General features: G+C 49.6%; 1 protein-coding gene across 1 annotated transcript in view; it reads right to left on the reverse strand.

The window, feature by feature from the left end:
- Window positions 1–13,773, reverse strand: part of SEMA5B (semaphorin 5B) — a 42,488-nt gene extending 28,715 nt beyond the window's left edge. Inside the window, exons 1-3 of the mRNA XM_023551705.2 lie at window positions 13,605–13,773; window positions 8,062–8,161; window positions 3,716–3,761 (exon numbers count right to left, since the gene is read on the reverse strand). Of these exons, the coding sequence (XP_023407473.2) occupies window positions 3,716–3,761; window positions 8,062–8,161; window positions 13,605–13,758 (300 nt within the window). The 5' untranslated portion in view covers window positions 13,759–13,773. The remainder of the gene's footprint in view (window positions 1–3,715; window positions 3,762–8,061; window positions 8,162–13,604) is intronic.
- Window positions 13,774–17,088: the final 3,315 nt, after the last annotated feature.

Below are 17,088 nucleotides of genomic sequence, written 5' to 3' on the forward strand. Positions count from 1 at the left end.
TGGCTCTGTAATGAAGCACTCAGGCGTATCACCAGCTGGGCTGGGAGCTGCATCTCAGCCTCCCCTGTTGGCAAAGGGGTGCAGTCACGCTCTGCACGTGGTGAGCCACTTTGTTTTGTTTTTTTAATTTTGTGCTTTAGGTGAAAGTTTATAGCTCAAGTTCATTTCTCATTCAAAAATTTGTATACATATTATTTTTTACTTTAGCTGCAATCCCCACAATGTGACAGCAGGCTTGCCCTTTTCACCTCAGGATCCCTGTGTCCATTTAACTATTTCCTGTCCCTTGCTGCCTTCTCATCCTCCTCTGGGCAGGAGCCGTCCATTTGGTCTCATACATCTGACTGAACTAAGAAGAGCCACTTTTGATGGTAAATGCTGAGGACCGCAAACCTATAAGCAGGGGCCCGAAGCCCAGATAGGGCGGTGGCCGGGCACTCACTGAAGTCGGGCTTTTATGGTCAAAAGGCTGGGCTTTCCCACCAGGCCAGACAACCAGACCAGACAGGCCGAGCTCTGCCACCAGCCCTAGTGGAGGAGATGCTAGGTGGCCTGCCCCATCTTCTCTCTCTTGTTCTTTCCCCTGGTGGCCACATGGTACCCAGTAGGGTGGGAATGTGGACATTGGATGTATTTATTCCTCTCCTTAGTTCTGTGGTGGAGGATCCAGCCTGAACTCCTGAGGCCAGGTCCCTAAGAGACATGGTGGGGAAGGGGGCAAAACCAATTTCTGGTACTCCTGTGGCTGGTTTGCAGAGTCCTTCAGAGACTTCCCCAAAGCTAAGCCCCTGCCCCAAAGGTGAGATATAGGGTTAGCGAAAGATACCTGACCAGGCTCAGACCAAATGAACACTGAGCTGGAGGAACCAGACCCCAGGCCTCAAGTCAGAGAGTCCTAACATCTGACTAGCTGCCAAGAAGACCAGGGGAGGCCAAGCCTGTTGGGCAGCATCAAACCTCAGGCCCCTACAGACAAGGCCTTGATATCCCAGAGCAGTGGTTCTTAGAGTTGGCTGCTCACTGAAACCCTCTGGGAGCTTTTCAAAACCCCAGTGCCAGGCTATACCCCTGACCAATCAAATCAGAATCTCTGAAGGTGGGACTCAGGCATCAGAGCCTTGTAAAAACTCACCTGGTAACTCTAGAGGGCAGCCAAAAGAGATCCAGGGGCCTCATTCCCATCCTAATTTAAGGTATCCAGGTGTGCAAGCCAGAAACCTAGCCATCAGCACGGTGGTCCCACCATTTGCTAAATCCTCCAGGACTGGCAGCCTGCCCAACTCCAGGGTCACCTTCAGACGGAAGACGATGTGCCTGGTGCCCCTGGAGCTGTACACCGTGATGGCCCTGAGTGATTCTGCCACCTTAAGATCCCTTCCTCTTAGGAACCTTAGGGGAAAGTGACTTTATGCCAATAGGGGAGGAACATTCTAAACAGGAGGGTGAGAATGGTTGCACAACCAGAAGAAGGTAATCGGTGTACATGGAGAAATTGTCGAATTGGCGTATGTCCTGCTGTGTATGTTCACAACAATACCAAAACATAAAATCAATGATAAGATCTCTTCCCCTGTCTTCTCTCCAACCCCATAGCTGCTGCCTTAGTTCAAGCCTCCCCATCACTCACCTGGCCTATTACAATTGTCCCTTAACTGGCTCCTCCGCTAATCCGTTCTCTACACCGTGCCAGAGGAGCTAAACACCATATCCGCTCATGCCACTTCTCTGCTCAGAAGCCTTGAGTGGGTGTCCGTTGTCTTAAAAATAAAATATGGAGTCCTCTGCTCAGCAATCATGAGTCTCTGCCCTGTGGCCTCTCTCTCTTCCAGGGCCTCATCTCCGCCTCACGCCACTCACACCCTCTGACCCAGCCACATTAAGCCCCTCCGTACTCCACACTATTTCACACCTCTGTGTCTGGCAAACCCACCCTTCAAGCTTCCAGCTCAATGGCAGCTCCTCTGGGAAGTCTTTGTAGACCCTGCTGAGCCCAGTGGCTTTCTCTTGCTTCTGGGCCACTGTGACCCCCCCAGCACACACCTGCCCCTGCATGCTTCCCAAGGCACTGCCATTATTTCTTTTTGCATCTATCACTCTTAATCCCTTTGGCTACTTCACTTGTCCATCTTTGCAGACCATGGAACCAAAGAAAAAGCCAACTACCTGGATGTCAGGGCACGACCCGGACCCAGTTCCTGCCACCACTTTGAGCCTCCTCTGTACTGACTTCCCCTAGGCCCTGACCTGCTGGGCTTGGCATCTTAGCTTCATTTTCTGTGGGTGCCAACTGGAAACTAGGCTCTGAGCTGGCAGGCCATAGGATGCTACCTCTGCAAACTTCCCCTGCTTTGCTTCAACCCAGGCCCCAGGACATGCCACATGGTCCCCAACCAGGAAAGGGATTCAAATGTGATCTCTCATATGCATGCCCTTGAGGCAGGGACTAGGTCTGACTCTCCTTTGGATAGCAAATGTCTAGTGCCATGCTTAGGACTGGGCCTGGCCTTTAGTAGGTGTTCAGCAAATGTCTATAGGGTGGATGGGTGGGTGGACATGTGGGTTTACTGGTAAGGATATGGGTAGACGGATAGATGGATGGATGGTGTTTCCTTTCAACTTGTCCTGGTTCCTTCTGGCCCCTCCTTTCCAATAGGCACACCTTTTCTGCTGCCTCACACCTCACCTGTGACCACTAGCCCAGAGCTGCAATGGCCCCTGGGGGTAACCCAGGTGCAGCTGGAAGAAAGGAGACCAGAATGTCACATCAGCTCACCGGGGAGGTCTTCCCTTCCCTGACTGCCCACTGCAGTTAAACTCTCTACCAAACAGCCCGGCGCTTGCTTACCTCCTTGTATCGTTCTCTAACGAGGGATACACACCACTCCTCCTCTATCCTGCTGTACCGTGAGCTCTGGAGAGCAGAGTCTGCTTTTCTTAGGTCCCCTCAGCCCCCAGCTCAGTCCTGGCATACGCAAGTGCTCAATGACTGCTTGATCGCTGGGAGACCAACATGCCCCTCTGCCCTCCCGCAGAAATGAGAACGGAAACTCACTTGAAAAGGGAGGATAAAGAAGAGATGCCCTTCCTTTCTCTAGAATGTTCAGCTTCTGCAGAGGTGGTTTGGCATCTGTTTTTCAATCTGGGATAAATGTTCTGGATCAAGGAGTCCCATTAAAACGCCACCCAGAGCACTTAGGGAATTAGGCTAAGGGAGTCCTTCTTGGCAGCAGATAATAAATCAATCACAGCCCAGTGAAAACGCTGAGTTGGGATGGGATCACTCAGGGCAGGCTAGAAAGGAAGCCCAGCCTCAGACACCCTCCTATGGATTTAGACTCTGGACTTAAAAGGACCAGCGTTCCCAGTTTGCCCCGTACTGTCCTGGTTTTAGAACTGAAAGCTCCGCACCCTGAGACACCCTCAGTCCCAGGCGAGCAGAGACAGCTGGTCACCCTAGCTCCTCATCAGCTTCCCCAGTGTCCTTCCTCATTGACCAGCTCCTTGGTCTCCTACATGTACATGTGGGGTGCTGCCCCACTTCCCAACCATCTCCCCACAGTTTTCTGACTGCCAGTGTCTGAGTCAGCGGTCAGTGAAAAGAGGAAATGGCGCCCATTTCCCACCCCAGGGGCTGAGTCCTGAATCTTGCACCTTGTGTTGCCCCAAATACCTCGGAAATTCCAGCAAAGGAAGAGGAGGAGAAAAGCAAACGTACCTGAAGGAGGGAGGCATTGGCAAGGCTGAGTCTGAAGAGGTAGTTCCTGTGAAAACAGAAGCGAAATTAGAAGTCAAGCTGGCTCGGCAGGCAGGACCCCAGGAAACAGCCTCCTAGCTTGTGGGGTACAAGGCCTGGGTATCGAATCTTGCAGAAGCCTACGGTGGGCTGACTCCTGGGGAGGAGCTTTACCCTCCACTAGCTCTTTTAACCTTCACAGCAACCCTTCACCTGGGAGTGATGTAGGAAACTCCATTTTATAGATGAAACAGGCACCAAGAGGCTGGGTAATTGGTCCAAGTTGCAGAGACAGTGAAGGAGGGGGGATTACAGCCCAGAACTAACCCCAAAGCCAGTGCTCTCTCTACTCCTGGCCATCCCAGCAGGCCCGGGGGAACCCCGCCCCCAGCTCCACAACCACAGAGCCTGTTCAGCTTAAAGCCTCACCAAGCTCCTGCGGGGGCCCAGTCAGGCCATTCTCCTCCTTGGCCCGTCTACCGCCCTGGCCCACTTCCCCCTCATTGCACAGACTGGCCATCTCTCCTGGCTCCAGCTTTGGGCCCTGAGAGTCCTGTTTGCCTCTTCATCTCATGCGGTGCTGCTATAGCCAGTGAGTCTGGCCCAGGCTTCTCTTCTGGATCAGACCTTTCCACGGCCACCTCCCTGCTCCACCCTGTTTCCTCTTGCCCAAGGTACCCTATCCATCACCCCTGATCTCTCCCTCACAGTCCACCCCGCAGCAGGCTTCCAGATACATCTTCCGCAAACACAGTTTTCATCATATTGGCCTGCTGCTCAGGAGTTGTAAATGATGATGATGATGATAGTAATAAAAATAGCAGACACTTATTGAACAGGAAAGTGTCAGGCACTGCTGAAATGACTGTGTACAGACCCTGGAGCCAGAGGGCCACCATACACCAATGTAGCAGTCGTGAGGGTGGCAGAGCTCCCTGGCTGGAGCACAGGAAAGTGATTTTGGGTTCACCATGTAGACTCCGTGACAGAGACAGTGGGAATTTCAGCTCAGCCACCTGCTGGTAAGGCCTTCTGAGGGCCTTAATTTTTGCATCTGTAAAATGGAGAAACTAATGCCTGTCTTTCTTATTCTCAGGAGCTTGGAGAAGGAAAAATGGCGTATCACAAGGCTTTATCGACAGCAAGCAGGTATAAAGTCTTGGTTCCCCCTGAGAATTTCTTTCTTTCTTATATCTTCTTTGGCTATTCCTCTGAAATTTTAGGCACAACTGCTCTAGAAAGTTCTGGCCTACCTCAGCTGTGCTGAGAAAAGAAACGAGGGGAAAGGTCATGGAGAGGGCCAGAAAGAAAAGGAGGGGCCCTGCTGAATGGATCCAGGATCCTCAAAGAGATACCTCAGGCCAGGGACTTCTCTTCCCCAGCTCTGGCTCCAGGCCAGCCCCACTCAGCTTCTCCACTGTCCTGAGGTAGAGTGGGCCTCACTGGTCACCTTGGCTCCAGGCCTCTGTGGCTTCTCCCCAGGCCCTCCTCCTTCCCCAGACCCTGGGAGAGCTTCTCCGCCCCGTTCCTCTGGCCTGGGGACAGACCAGCTCAGGCTTATGGCTCTGCCTCGGCTGTCTGCTCAGGTAACACAGGCATCTGCTCACAGCTTAAAAAAATGAGGGAAAACACTGTATCACTGAATTCATTTTTATCCCATCAAAAGTCATTCATCATGACATCACAGTCTGCTCTTTTGGGAGATGAGAACAGAGAGAAATATCTTTAGCCTGATCCGCCCTAAATCTCTCATGCAGCAAGGCAGGGTATGAATGAACACAGAATTTCCCTGGCCTGAATTCCAGAGGCCCAAGGGGGTCAGGAAGAAGGGGAAAAACTTTCCTCAGAAGAGGAAAAAGGAAAGCGACCCAGAAAAGGAGGAGAAAGAAGCTGAGGGCACACGGCATTGTCCCAAGGAGCGTGAGGGGCCAATCCAGATGAATTTTCCCCACCAATTATCATCTGAGGGCACAGCTAGGCTCACAGTCTGAGGAAAAGGCGTGCCCACCCCCGTGTGGGGAGAAGCCTCCAGACACAATAACCATGGTTTACATCGGGACTGTGAAGGAAAGCCCCGAGTGGATCAGGAAGAGCACGGTGACCACAAGCAAGTGACTTAACCTTTCGGAGCCTCTGTTTCCACATCCATAAAATGGGGATAATCATGGAACCCACCTTCCGGGGTTACTGTGACGAGTGGGTGATTTACTACATGTAAGGTGCATAAAACCGTTCCTGGCTCATAGCGGGTGCAGGACGTCAATTCCCTTTCACAGATTTCAAAGTGTTTACAGCCCTTGCTCCACAACAGCTCTGTGAGGTTGATAGGACAGGGACTATAGCCTAGATTTTACAGATGGGGAAACTGAAGCTCAAAAGTCAAGATCAACCCAGCCCATCTAATCCTAGTCCAGGGCTCTGTCCTTGACTTGTCTCCTTTTCATACAGCAAATGAGAGCGTGAAGACACTAAGGAAAGCCCAGAGGTTGAGGGTGGCCAGCTACACGGTACACTTCGGAAGTGACAACCCGTGATCACCCTCTCCCCAGCCCAGATCAGCTGAATCAGAACCTCTGGACTGTAGAGCTTCTAAAAAAGACCAGTACAGTTAAAGTTGATAACACTGATGTAGCAAAAAGAACTTTAGCCCCAAAGTTAGGAGATCTGGTGTCATGGATTGAGTTGTGTCCCTCAAAAATGTGTGTCACCTTGGCTAGGCCATGATTCCCAGTATTGTGTGATTGTCCACCATTTTGTCATCTGATGTAATTTTCCTATGTGTTGTAAATCCTGCCTCTATGATGTTAATGAGGCAGGATTGGAGGCAGTCACGTTAATGAGTTAGGACTCAATCTACAAGATTAGATTGTGTTTTAAGTCAATCTCTTTTGAGACATAAAAGAGAGAAGTCAGCAGAGAGATGGGGACTTCATACCACCAAGAAGGCAGCGCTGGGAGCAGAATGTGTCCTTTGGACCTGGGGTTTCTGCCCAGAGAAGCTCCTAGACCAGGAAGGGTTGATGACAAGGACTTTCCCATAGAACCCACAGACAGAGAAAGCCTTTCCCAGGAGCTGGTGTCCTGAATTCGGATTTCAAAAAAAAAAAAAAAAAAAAAATTTTTTTTTTTTTTATACTGTGAGAGAATAAATTTCTCGTTGTTAAAGCCATTCACTTGTGGTATTTCTGTTATAGCAGCACTAGATAACTAAGACACCTGGGTTCTAGTCCCCTTATTCTTTTGTCATCTTGCTATGTGATCTTGGGAAAGTTACCTTTCCCTCTCAGGGTCTCTGCTTCTTTATGTTTAAAATTAGGGCAGCTGGATTAGACTACTGATTCTCAAACTTAATTGTAGATCAGAATCACCTGGAGAGCTGATTAAAACACAGATGGCTGGGTCCTACTCCCAGAGCTTCTAGTCCAGTCAGTCTGGGGTAGAGCTGAGAACCTGCATTTCTAACAAGTTCCCAGGTGATGCTGGTCACGCGAGTACTGTCGGTTCAGGACCACACCGTGAGACCCACTGGAGTCCGGATCTGATGCTGTACGAGTTTGTAAGGAATTACCTCCTTCCACTCCACTCTGTAATGCCTCCACAAGCGCTCCCTAGAGAAAATTATCCGTTGAATACAGGGTCTGGACCCATACCTGTCGCTGTTGAGTGGATTCCAACTCATAGAGACTCTACAGGGCAGAGTAGAACTGCCCCATAGGGTTTCCAAGGCTGTAAACTTTATGGAAGCAGACTGCCACATCTTTCTCCCACAGAGTGGCCGGTGGGTTCGAACTGCTGACCTTTCTTTCCAGTATCGGCCCAGTGATTAACCACCGCGCAACCAGGGTTCCTTCAGGATCTAGAGAGTGGGTCTAAAGGAGATCAGGCCACTGGGAAATGAGGCCTTTCATAAAAGGAGCACATTGTGCCGGCTGTCCCCCGGTGCAGGTCACCAGCTGGCCAGCAGGGGGCTCCAGGGCACCTTCTCTGCTGGGAGCTCCCTGGAAGGACTCTGACCCAGCAGGTCCTGGCAGCCTGGCACAGATGGGGGCAGCAGGTGGCCAGCAGGTGCTCTGCTCTCAATAACTGCCACTGAAGTGTGTGGCTTGTTGAGATTCAGAGGTCTAGGGGTCATGCCCCAACCCCTACACAGCCACCACACTCTTCCTTCTATGGAGGACACGCACTCAGACACAGACAGGGCCTGGCAGAGGTAAACGCAGGGCCAGGACGCGGGTGTGCCCACCCGTGGGCAGACCCCAAGTAATACAATTCTAAAGCACCCTGCCGCCCACCCCGTCCTGGCCACAACCCTCCTGCCACCTCATTACCTGGCTCCTACGATGAGCTGGTTCCTGGAGGGATCCAGGGCGAGCTGGGAGAAATCTCGGGCTCCAGGATAGGTGAAGTTAGAGACCCATGGGTTCAGATCTAGAGGAAGGAGAGGCAACCATTCCATCACTGTGTGGCCAGGGGCTCCCAGCTCTGCCAGCGTCACACCAGAGAATAGAAAGGGTGAAATCAGGGTGAAGTGGGCAGGAGGCTCCCAGGAGACCAGGGTTCGGGCCTTTCTCTGTCTATAGCCAGCATTGTGACCCAGGTGGTGGGGGGGATGGGGACACCACAGTTCCTGCCATGTCCCTCAGTTCAGAAAACAGCTCTACCTTCCTCCCAGCTGCCCAAAGGGAAACCAGAATTGTCCTTGACTCTTTTTTTTTTTTCCTCCCAGGTCCTCACCAACCATATCAAACACACCAGCAAATCCTGTCTGTTCTATCTCTGAACTGTCTCTGAAATCCATCCACTTCTAAGCCTCCATCGCCTCCTGCCTGGACGGGTGCCGACATTCTCCTAACTGGTCCCCTGGCTTCCCCTCCTGCGCCCTCCAGCCCGTTTCCCACAAGGCAACCAGGGACACCGTTCTAAATGCAACGCTGGTGATGGCAGTCTCCTGCACAGAACCCTCCAGCCACTCCCAGATGCTCCCAGGAAAAGCCCCAACTCCTTGTGGTTTATAAGGCCTTTGGGTTTTGGCCCCGCATTCCTCCCAGGTCAGACGCCTGGCACATGTAAGATACTCACTTAATTACGTAGTGATTGATTGGGAACAAATGATGCTTCCTCTTTACAACTTCCCTCAAACTCTTCATGCCAGCCACATTAAACCAGAAGGCTGCGCACTTCCCCAAGCCAGTCCCACAAGAGCCTGCCAACTTCTGCACTCCTGTTCTCCCTTGATGGAGGCTTCTGTTAACCCCATTTTCACCCATGCCTCCTCCAAGAAGCCCTCCCTGATTTCCCCAGATCAGGGGTAAGCGCTCCCATAGTCCTATACTTCACCGCTATCGTAGCCCGCACCCTGTGCATGCTGCCTGGTGATTTGCCCTCAGGGACAGGAAAGATCTTGGTCCTTGGATCCCCAGCCCATTCCAGCACCCAGCAGTGTCTGAACGAGTATGCGAATAACCCTCAGCTTCCAAAAATCCTTCTGTATGCAGAGAAGCAGCTTTTCATTTAAGGCTCCACAGAGGTGGGAGGCAGGGAGGTGGGTGGTTAGGGTCTAGCCCCTGTCTCCAAGGAAGGCTCCTTTCAGCAAAGGCTTTCACAGGGATTGGGTGGGACAGACAGGAGACCTCACAACCCTCTGGATGGATGGAGAGAGGGGTCTAGGGAGGGCACCCTCAGACCACAGCACCCAGCTGATTTCCCCCTTCACTCCGGCTGGAGACCCACTTCTCCCATCTTGGTCTAAACCAAACCAAACCCACTGCCATCAAGTCGATTCCGACTCCTAGTGACCCTGTAGGATGGAGTAGAACTGCCCCATAGGATTTCCAAGGCTGTAAATCTTTAGGGAAGCAGGTTGCCACACCTTTCTCCCGTGGAGAAGATGGTGGGTTTGAACCGCTGACCTTTTGGTTAGCAGCTGAGCACTTAACTGCTGTGCCACCGGGGCTCTCATCTCAGTCTGGAGCCCCTTAATAGTTCTCCCTCAGCGCCTGACTCACGGATGGGAGGGGACTGGCATCAGTGATGAGAGAGCCACAGGGCAGAGGAACATTCATACTGATAAGGTACAGTTGCTTTCTCCCCATGGTGCATTAGCGACAGGTCACAGAAGGCCCAGGGGAGTGTGTGCATGTGACAGAGAGAGGGTGTGCGTGTGTGCCTGTGTGCGTGTGTGTGATCCAAGGGCAATAAATCATTGGTCATTATCCCTCCACTACAGAGTAAAAGCAGCCCTTCATTTCTGCACGACAGGCAAACACTTAATCGCTCCCTGGACAACTGGAGGTTTTGCAAGCGGGATGTTTTTCAGAAAACTGTGATATGCATGATTTAAAAAAAGAAAGAAATTCTGCAGCAAAATGAAGCAAACCCCCTGGGCTTGCCTCTGCCTCCAGCAGGTGACTAGAGGTTGGCAAGAATTGTCACATAGTCTCAACGGTGTCTGGGCAATAGCAGGTGTAAGGAGTGGATCTGAAGTCAGGGGTGGGCTGGTTTTTATCTGACCTCAGGGCCACTCGCAGAAATCCTGGCACCTTAGAGCCTAAGCCAAGGGACCTCCTCCTCCAGGAAGCCTCCCTTGATTCTAACCTTTCCACCCTGATTAGTATTTTGTCCACATTCTCTCTACCCTTTCTGTCCCATTCGCATGGTGTGTTATTGTTACTCTGAATGTGTTCAAGTTTACTTTCTGCATGTGTATGGTGGCGGGGTGGTGGTAAGGGGCATGATTACCCACATCAGACTGGGTGCTTCGCCAACAGGAACAACTAGGTCACATTTTAATTCCCTCCTCTTTTGACATGGGCATCTGGGATGTGGGCAGCTGGACGCAAGAGGTGGCAGCCTGGTCTGCAGCAAATTCCCTGAGAAGCCCCATCTGGGGGCCTCTCAGCTCAGTGTTCATTCAGGGCACTTTATGAGGGGAAGGGAGGGAAAGGGGAAACAGGGTAGGAACTGGGATGGGGTGGTGGGGGTGAGGGGAGTGAAGGGTGGAAGCCCCTACTGGTTTCTGTCCCCCTAGCCCTGAAGGGGTGGACTCGGGCGAGTGGAGAGAGGCGGTCAGGAGCAGCGCCGTGATCCTGGGGGAGCCTTCTTGGGAAGGGAGCCAGCCTCCTTTTATTAAACAGGCAAAGGGGACCAGAGGGAAGGCTGTCTTTAAAACACCAAGCACGTTTTGAGCTCCGTGTGCAGCGGAGGCTTTGGACGGCGGCTTTAAGAGAAAAATGACATTCTCCATGATGCGCTTGTGTTTTTAATTACAGTCAATTCAATTACCCGCTTTGTGGATTAACCACCGCCAATGTTTAACTCCAGACTGGCTTCTCCCTGCCACCTAGAACAGTTAACTCCATGGCAAATAGAATAATCTGCAGGCCAAAGAGAAACACAGGTGGGCCCCCTGAAAAGACACCCATAGCAGGAAATTTAACCTTACCAAACAGAAAAACGTCTGTCAGATCGCACAACTGGCAGCTCCTCTAGGGTATTTAGGGGTTATTCACAGATCAGTCAGGGGCCAGGGGAGAGGGAAACTCACAGCTACACGGTTAGAAGCCTACCTAGCCGTTACAAATAGTGTACCATCTGACGGAATCTTGGAAGCTGGGGTGCTATGCCGGATTTATGGCAGCCTCTCCGGAACAGCCACCACCCAGAGCACAGTCAATCACCCAGTGTGGGTGGAGTCCCTACTGTGAGCTCAGCAGCGCTAAAGGATGTAGGAGACAAGAGACCCGGTCCCGGTCCAGGACCAACTGTGCTGGGGACCAAAGGAAGTCACAGGGACCTTTAATGAACAATAGGAGACAATCGAGTGCTCAAAGGAAGCTCTTGTTCACCTCTAAGGCCCCACAGCGTTCCGTTCTGTGCCTGGTGCCAAGCAGGGCCCAATAAAAATTTGGCAAATGGATAGGAAAACCCAGAGCGGTCAGAAAGGAGATGAGGGTGAGGTCGGGGAGGACAGGGGTGCAGGGTTGGGGAAGAAAAGCATAGATGATCCAAGTAAAACAGGGATAATCGGTCCCTTGATATCAATCACCTTTGTCAATGTGAGACTCGGTCCTTAAGGCTGAAGGAGGGTGATGGGGGAATCAGTGTGTCATTCAAGGAATTCACATCCAAAGATCAAAAATGGCCTCGAGGAGACTGTGGTAATGGTTGTGCAACACAGTAAACATGATCAATGTCACTGAATTATACGTTTGAAAACTGTTGAGTTAGCAAATGTCTGCTGTATATATTTTTAACACAATAAAAAAAAAAAAAATGGCCTCAAGGAACCCAGGTACCCAAACAGCACCTCTTGTCCCCCACCTCCACCCCTGCCCAAATGGCCCAATATAGACCAGCCTGGCTGGGGGACAGGGATTCCTCCATGCCAACAGTCAGCCAGGGGAACGGTGTCCCCAGAAAAGCCCCTCAGAGGAAATGTTTCATTAGGAGCTGCCTCAGAGGCCCCCACCATGAGAGGACAGCCCTGGAACCCCTACTCGGTCTTGTCCCTCAGTGACAGCCACCAGCACTCCGGGAGCCATCAGAAGTCTGAGGGTGTGCGCACGTTTTGCGGGCTTAAGGACATTGCTAATTTCCTCTAATCCACTTACGCCTTCAAAGCCCTGGATCCCAGCTCAAACAAGACAGCGCAGAGAAGACAGCTGGAAACCTTCCTCCTGGAGACAGGAGCCAACCCACAGCTAGGAACCTCACACTTGCAGAACACCCCCAGCCTCCCCACTTAGTAAGCCCCAACTCTTATCCGTATCCCACCCTCCTCCCAAATCCCATGTCAGTTTCGTACCCATCGATTAATTTTTGTGCTCTGGTTTCCACCTTTTCCACAGGGAGGGGACCACCACAGGGAGGGGTGGCACGTCTCCCAGATAGGGCAACTGAGGGCGGGCGGAGGACCTCAGCAGAAGCACCCGATCGCTCTGCCATGGGTAATTGTACAAAGAGCACTGGGTGGGGGATTGGGAGATCAACGTTGAGGCCTGACTCTGACCAGTCTCTCTGACTCTCTGTGCCTTACTCTTCCCATTTGTAACAGGAAGTGCCTGTCTCCCAGAGTTAGTATGAGAAGGAAATAGCAAAGTGTCAGTCAGACTTCAGAACCTGCAGACCCCACTGTGTGCCACCAGCATGCTCATCACACAACCAGGGCCCTGCAAGCCGATTAACAGTCGATGGGAGAATCATCTGGACTCTGTGTACTTGTGCTTTGTTTTAGACTACCGTCAAATGTATGTACTAATTTTAGAAATTATTAGAGAGAATTTATGTTTTTTTTTTTCAGAACATGCCCAGCAACCTACAAATCCTAGCTTGGGAAACACTTTAATAGGGCACACTAATGCTCTCCCTTGACAAACAGAAGGAGTTATTAGTCACCAGGGCCCCTTTCCCTGGGGGCTCCCAGGACCCCAAAGAAGGACATTCCTACAGCTGTCTTAGAGTAGAAGGCAGCTTTCTGGAGAGCTTCAAGCACTTCCTTCAGGAAGCCAAGAACTGGAGCCCATGCTTCCAGAAGAGCTAGAGTTGTGACCACAACCAACCCCTGGTCTACCTCCAACCAGAGCGTCCACAGCTTTGTTCTTTAGCAAAGGCATCCCAGAGAAGGCTGCCTCTCCCTCCAAGTAAACGTGGATGAAGGATCTGACTAAATTACCTGGAGACAAAATTCCGACCCTCCAACCCATCACAGCCCATCCTTCTTAAAACATCTATCCCTTAAGGAAGAGTCTCAATACCCTATAGGAAATGAACATCCCAGGGACTTCCAACCTTTAGAAGGACCCTCTGAGGCTTGGCCTAAATCCTTCAGGGCACAGGCAATGTAAAAAAGAATGGAGCAGGAGGTGGCTCTCACCTTCAAAGGCCACGATGGGGTGCTCCCTCAGGGTGCATAACTCCTGCTCACTGCTGAGTTCACTGGAGATGTCCTGGGAGCTGGAGAGGTGGAACACCAGCAATGTGAGGCTGGACAGCAACAGGGTGACAGCCAGGGGACCCGGGACCACCATGGTGGGGCCCCTCTGCAGTCCTAGCTCCTGGAGGCGGGCTTGGGAGAAGACCTGCAATGAAAACACTCAGTCGCACCAAGCGCTCCCACCAGCAATGCCCATGGCTTGCAATTCCCCTGTGGTTGCCAGTGGCCCCACAGTGGTTTTCCTTTTTCAGTAAATTTGTGTTTTATTTATGTTACTCAGAGTTTACTCTGCTCTAATAATGCAAAAGTTATAGATCGTATCTTGAAAACTAATTTTCCTTGTAGTAGTAAAAAAAAAGTAGTAGTAGCCTGGGCAAAACTGACAAATTACAGGACCTTTTCTATTATGATCCCAAATGGTTTAAAATTAGTTTTGATGATAAAGGTGCTAGCTTAGGGGTAAAAATAGAACACTTCATAAGTGGAGTTGGGACAAATGGGTAGTCATTTGTAAAATGATAAAGTTGGATCTACAATTACACCTTATAAATTAGGAAAAACTCCAGATGGATAAAAGATTTAAAGGTTAAAAATAAAACCATAAAAATACTAGAAGAAAATGTAAGCAGGATCCTTTGTAACCTTGGAGTGGAGACTTACGACTCAAAATTCAAAAGTCATAAAGATAGACAAATTTGACTATATAATAAACACAAACTTCTGCATCCACCCCTTCAAGAAAACAAATGAAAAAAACTTTAAGCAAAATCGAAAGGCAAATGACAAACTGGGCTAATATTCCTAATATATAAGATCTAGGGATCAAGAACAAAGAGGAACAATCCAGTAGAAAAAAATGGGTGAAGAGTATAAATATGAATGATGCTTATTCTCAGTCCTAATAAGAGCAGTGCAAACTGAGCTTAGACTAAGATACCACTTCTCATCAATCAGTTGAGCAAAAATCCAAGTTAGACCACCCGCTCTTGGTGAGGCTGTGGGGAGAAGGCCACTCTTACACATTGCAGATGGATGAGCAAAACGGTACAAGCCCTGCCGAGGGGATCTTGTAACATCTGATAAAATTACAGATGCATTTACCCTTTGACCTAGTGATTTAATTTCTGGGCTTTCATGGGTGGTGCAAACCGAAAGATTGATGCTCTCTTTGAACCCACCCAGAGGCGCCTTGAAAGAAGGTTTGTTGACCTGCTTCTGGAAGGTCACGGCCTGGAAACCCTACAGAGTGCGGTTCTACTTTGACACACTTGGGTCTTCATGCAGCAGAATTGGCTCAATAGCAACCGATTTTTGGTTTAGACCAGTGCTACTCAAAGTGTGGTCCAGGCACCAGTGCTGATCTCCAGACTGGAACAACTCCACGGTAAGTGCGGAAATTTGCGAGTGTTTAAAAGCTTCTACAGTAATCTGAAGAGTGATTTTATGTCTACTAAATCTAATAAAATATTTGAGCTTGTAGTTTGCATGTTTTTTTCTTCCAATTCATTTCTCCAGTGATTCACTTATGAATTTTACATAAGCATCCATCTGCGACAGACTGTAAATTAAGAAAAAACAAAACAAAACAAAAAACGGCTCTGGCACCATGGATAGATGAGAAGCAATAATATACTACAGTGGTACCTGACATGTGCAAACTGACTTATGGACAGGACTATTCATTGTGGCATTCTTTGAAGGAACAGAAGACAGGAAATAACCAACTGTCTAGCAATAGGAAACGGCTTAAATAAACTATGGTACATCTTCGTAATGGAATACTAGTTAGCTGTAGAAAAGAAAGAGGGATTTCTCTAGGTTTTGATATGGAGCGATCTCCAGGGCATATTAAGGGAAAAAAGCAAAGTGTAGAAGAGTGCATAGAGTATGCTACCTTTCTGTGTAAAAAAGAAGGTGGTTGTTGTTGTTGTTAGGGGCCATTGAGTGGATTTTCGATTCACAGTGAACCCATGTGACAGAAACCTACCCTATTGGGTTTTCTAGACTAGTATCTTTATGGCAGCAGATTGCCAGGTTTTTGTCCTAAGGAGATGCTAAGTGAGTTTGAACTGCCAACCTTTCAGTCAGCAGCTGAGTGCCTAACCATTGGGCCACCAGGGCTCCTTTAAAAAAAAAAAAGGTAGAAATGAGAATGTATATTTACATTTGCTTGTATATGCATTAATATACACTGGAAAAGTAACCCAAACCATGGTCTTCCAATCGCCCCATATGCATATGAAAGAAAGTTGGATAATAAAAAAGGAAGACAGAAGAATTGATGTGTTCAAACTGTGATGTTGGTAAAGAATACTGAATATACTGTGGACTTCCAAAAGAACAAACAAATAAGTCTTAGAAGAAATACAGCCAGAATGCTCCTTAGAAGCGAGGATGGCAAAACCATCCTCGCTTACTTTGGACATGTCTTCAGGAAAGACTGTCTTAGTCATCTAGTGCTGCCACAACAGAAGTACCAGGAGCGATGGTTTTAACAAAGAGAAATTTATTTTCTCACAGTCTAGTAGGTTACAAGTCCAAATTCAGGGCATCAGCTCCAGGGGAAGGCTTTCTCTCTCTGTCAGCTCTGGAAGAAGGTCTTTCTTGTCAATCTTCCCCTGGTCGAGGAGCTCCTCAGGCGCAGGGACCCTAAGTCCAAAGGACGCGCTCTGCTCCTGGTGCTGCTTTCTTGGTGGTATGAGGTCCCCGACTCTCTGCTTGCTTCCCAGGCCACACTCCAGGGAAACTCCCTTTACCTTGGATCAGTGAGGTGACCTGGGTAAGGGTGGTGTTACAATCCCACCCTAATCCTTTGAACATAAAATTACAATCACAGAATGGAGGACAACCACAGAATACTGGGAATCGTGGCCTAGCCAAGTTGATACACACATTTTGCGGGCGGACATAATTCAATCCATGACAAAGACCAATCGCTAGGAAAGGGCAAAGGATCCCTGGTGGCACAGTAGTCATGTTTGGTAGAGGGCCAAGGAAAACGAAGGAAACCCTCAGTGAGATGGACTGATGTAGTAGCTGCAACAAAGGACTCAAACATACCAATGATCGCGGACACGGCACAGAACTGGGCAACGTTTCCATCTGTTCTACGTAAGGTCGCCGTGAGTCAGAGTCAACTCGATGACAACGACATGTGCAGCTGCAGCAAAGTCGTGCTCAAGATTTCTCAATATATGCCTTTTATCTATTTTTATTTCTGAACTAGGTAAACATACTACCTTTTCAACAAAAATTAAAAAAAAAAAAAAAAAGCTCTTTAAAAACTAGCTTTAGTTCAGCAAACCTTCTAATATGGTGTGGTCTAACAGTTTCCCTGACTTGAAGCCTAACTTGTAACCTCTGAATCAGCCCTCGCCTCTCTCCTTCCCCAGCCATCCAATGTGTTCACCAAGCACTGCTGGCC

Source organism: Loxodonta africana, chromosome 1 (genome assembly GCF_030014295.1).
Source record: "Loxodonta africana isolate mLoxAfr1 chromosome 1, mLoxAfr1.hap2, whole genome shotgun sequence".
NCBI classification, from domain to species: domain Eukaryota; kingdom Metazoa; phylum Chordata; class Mammalia; order Proboscidea; family Elephantidae; genus Loxodonta; species Loxodonta africana.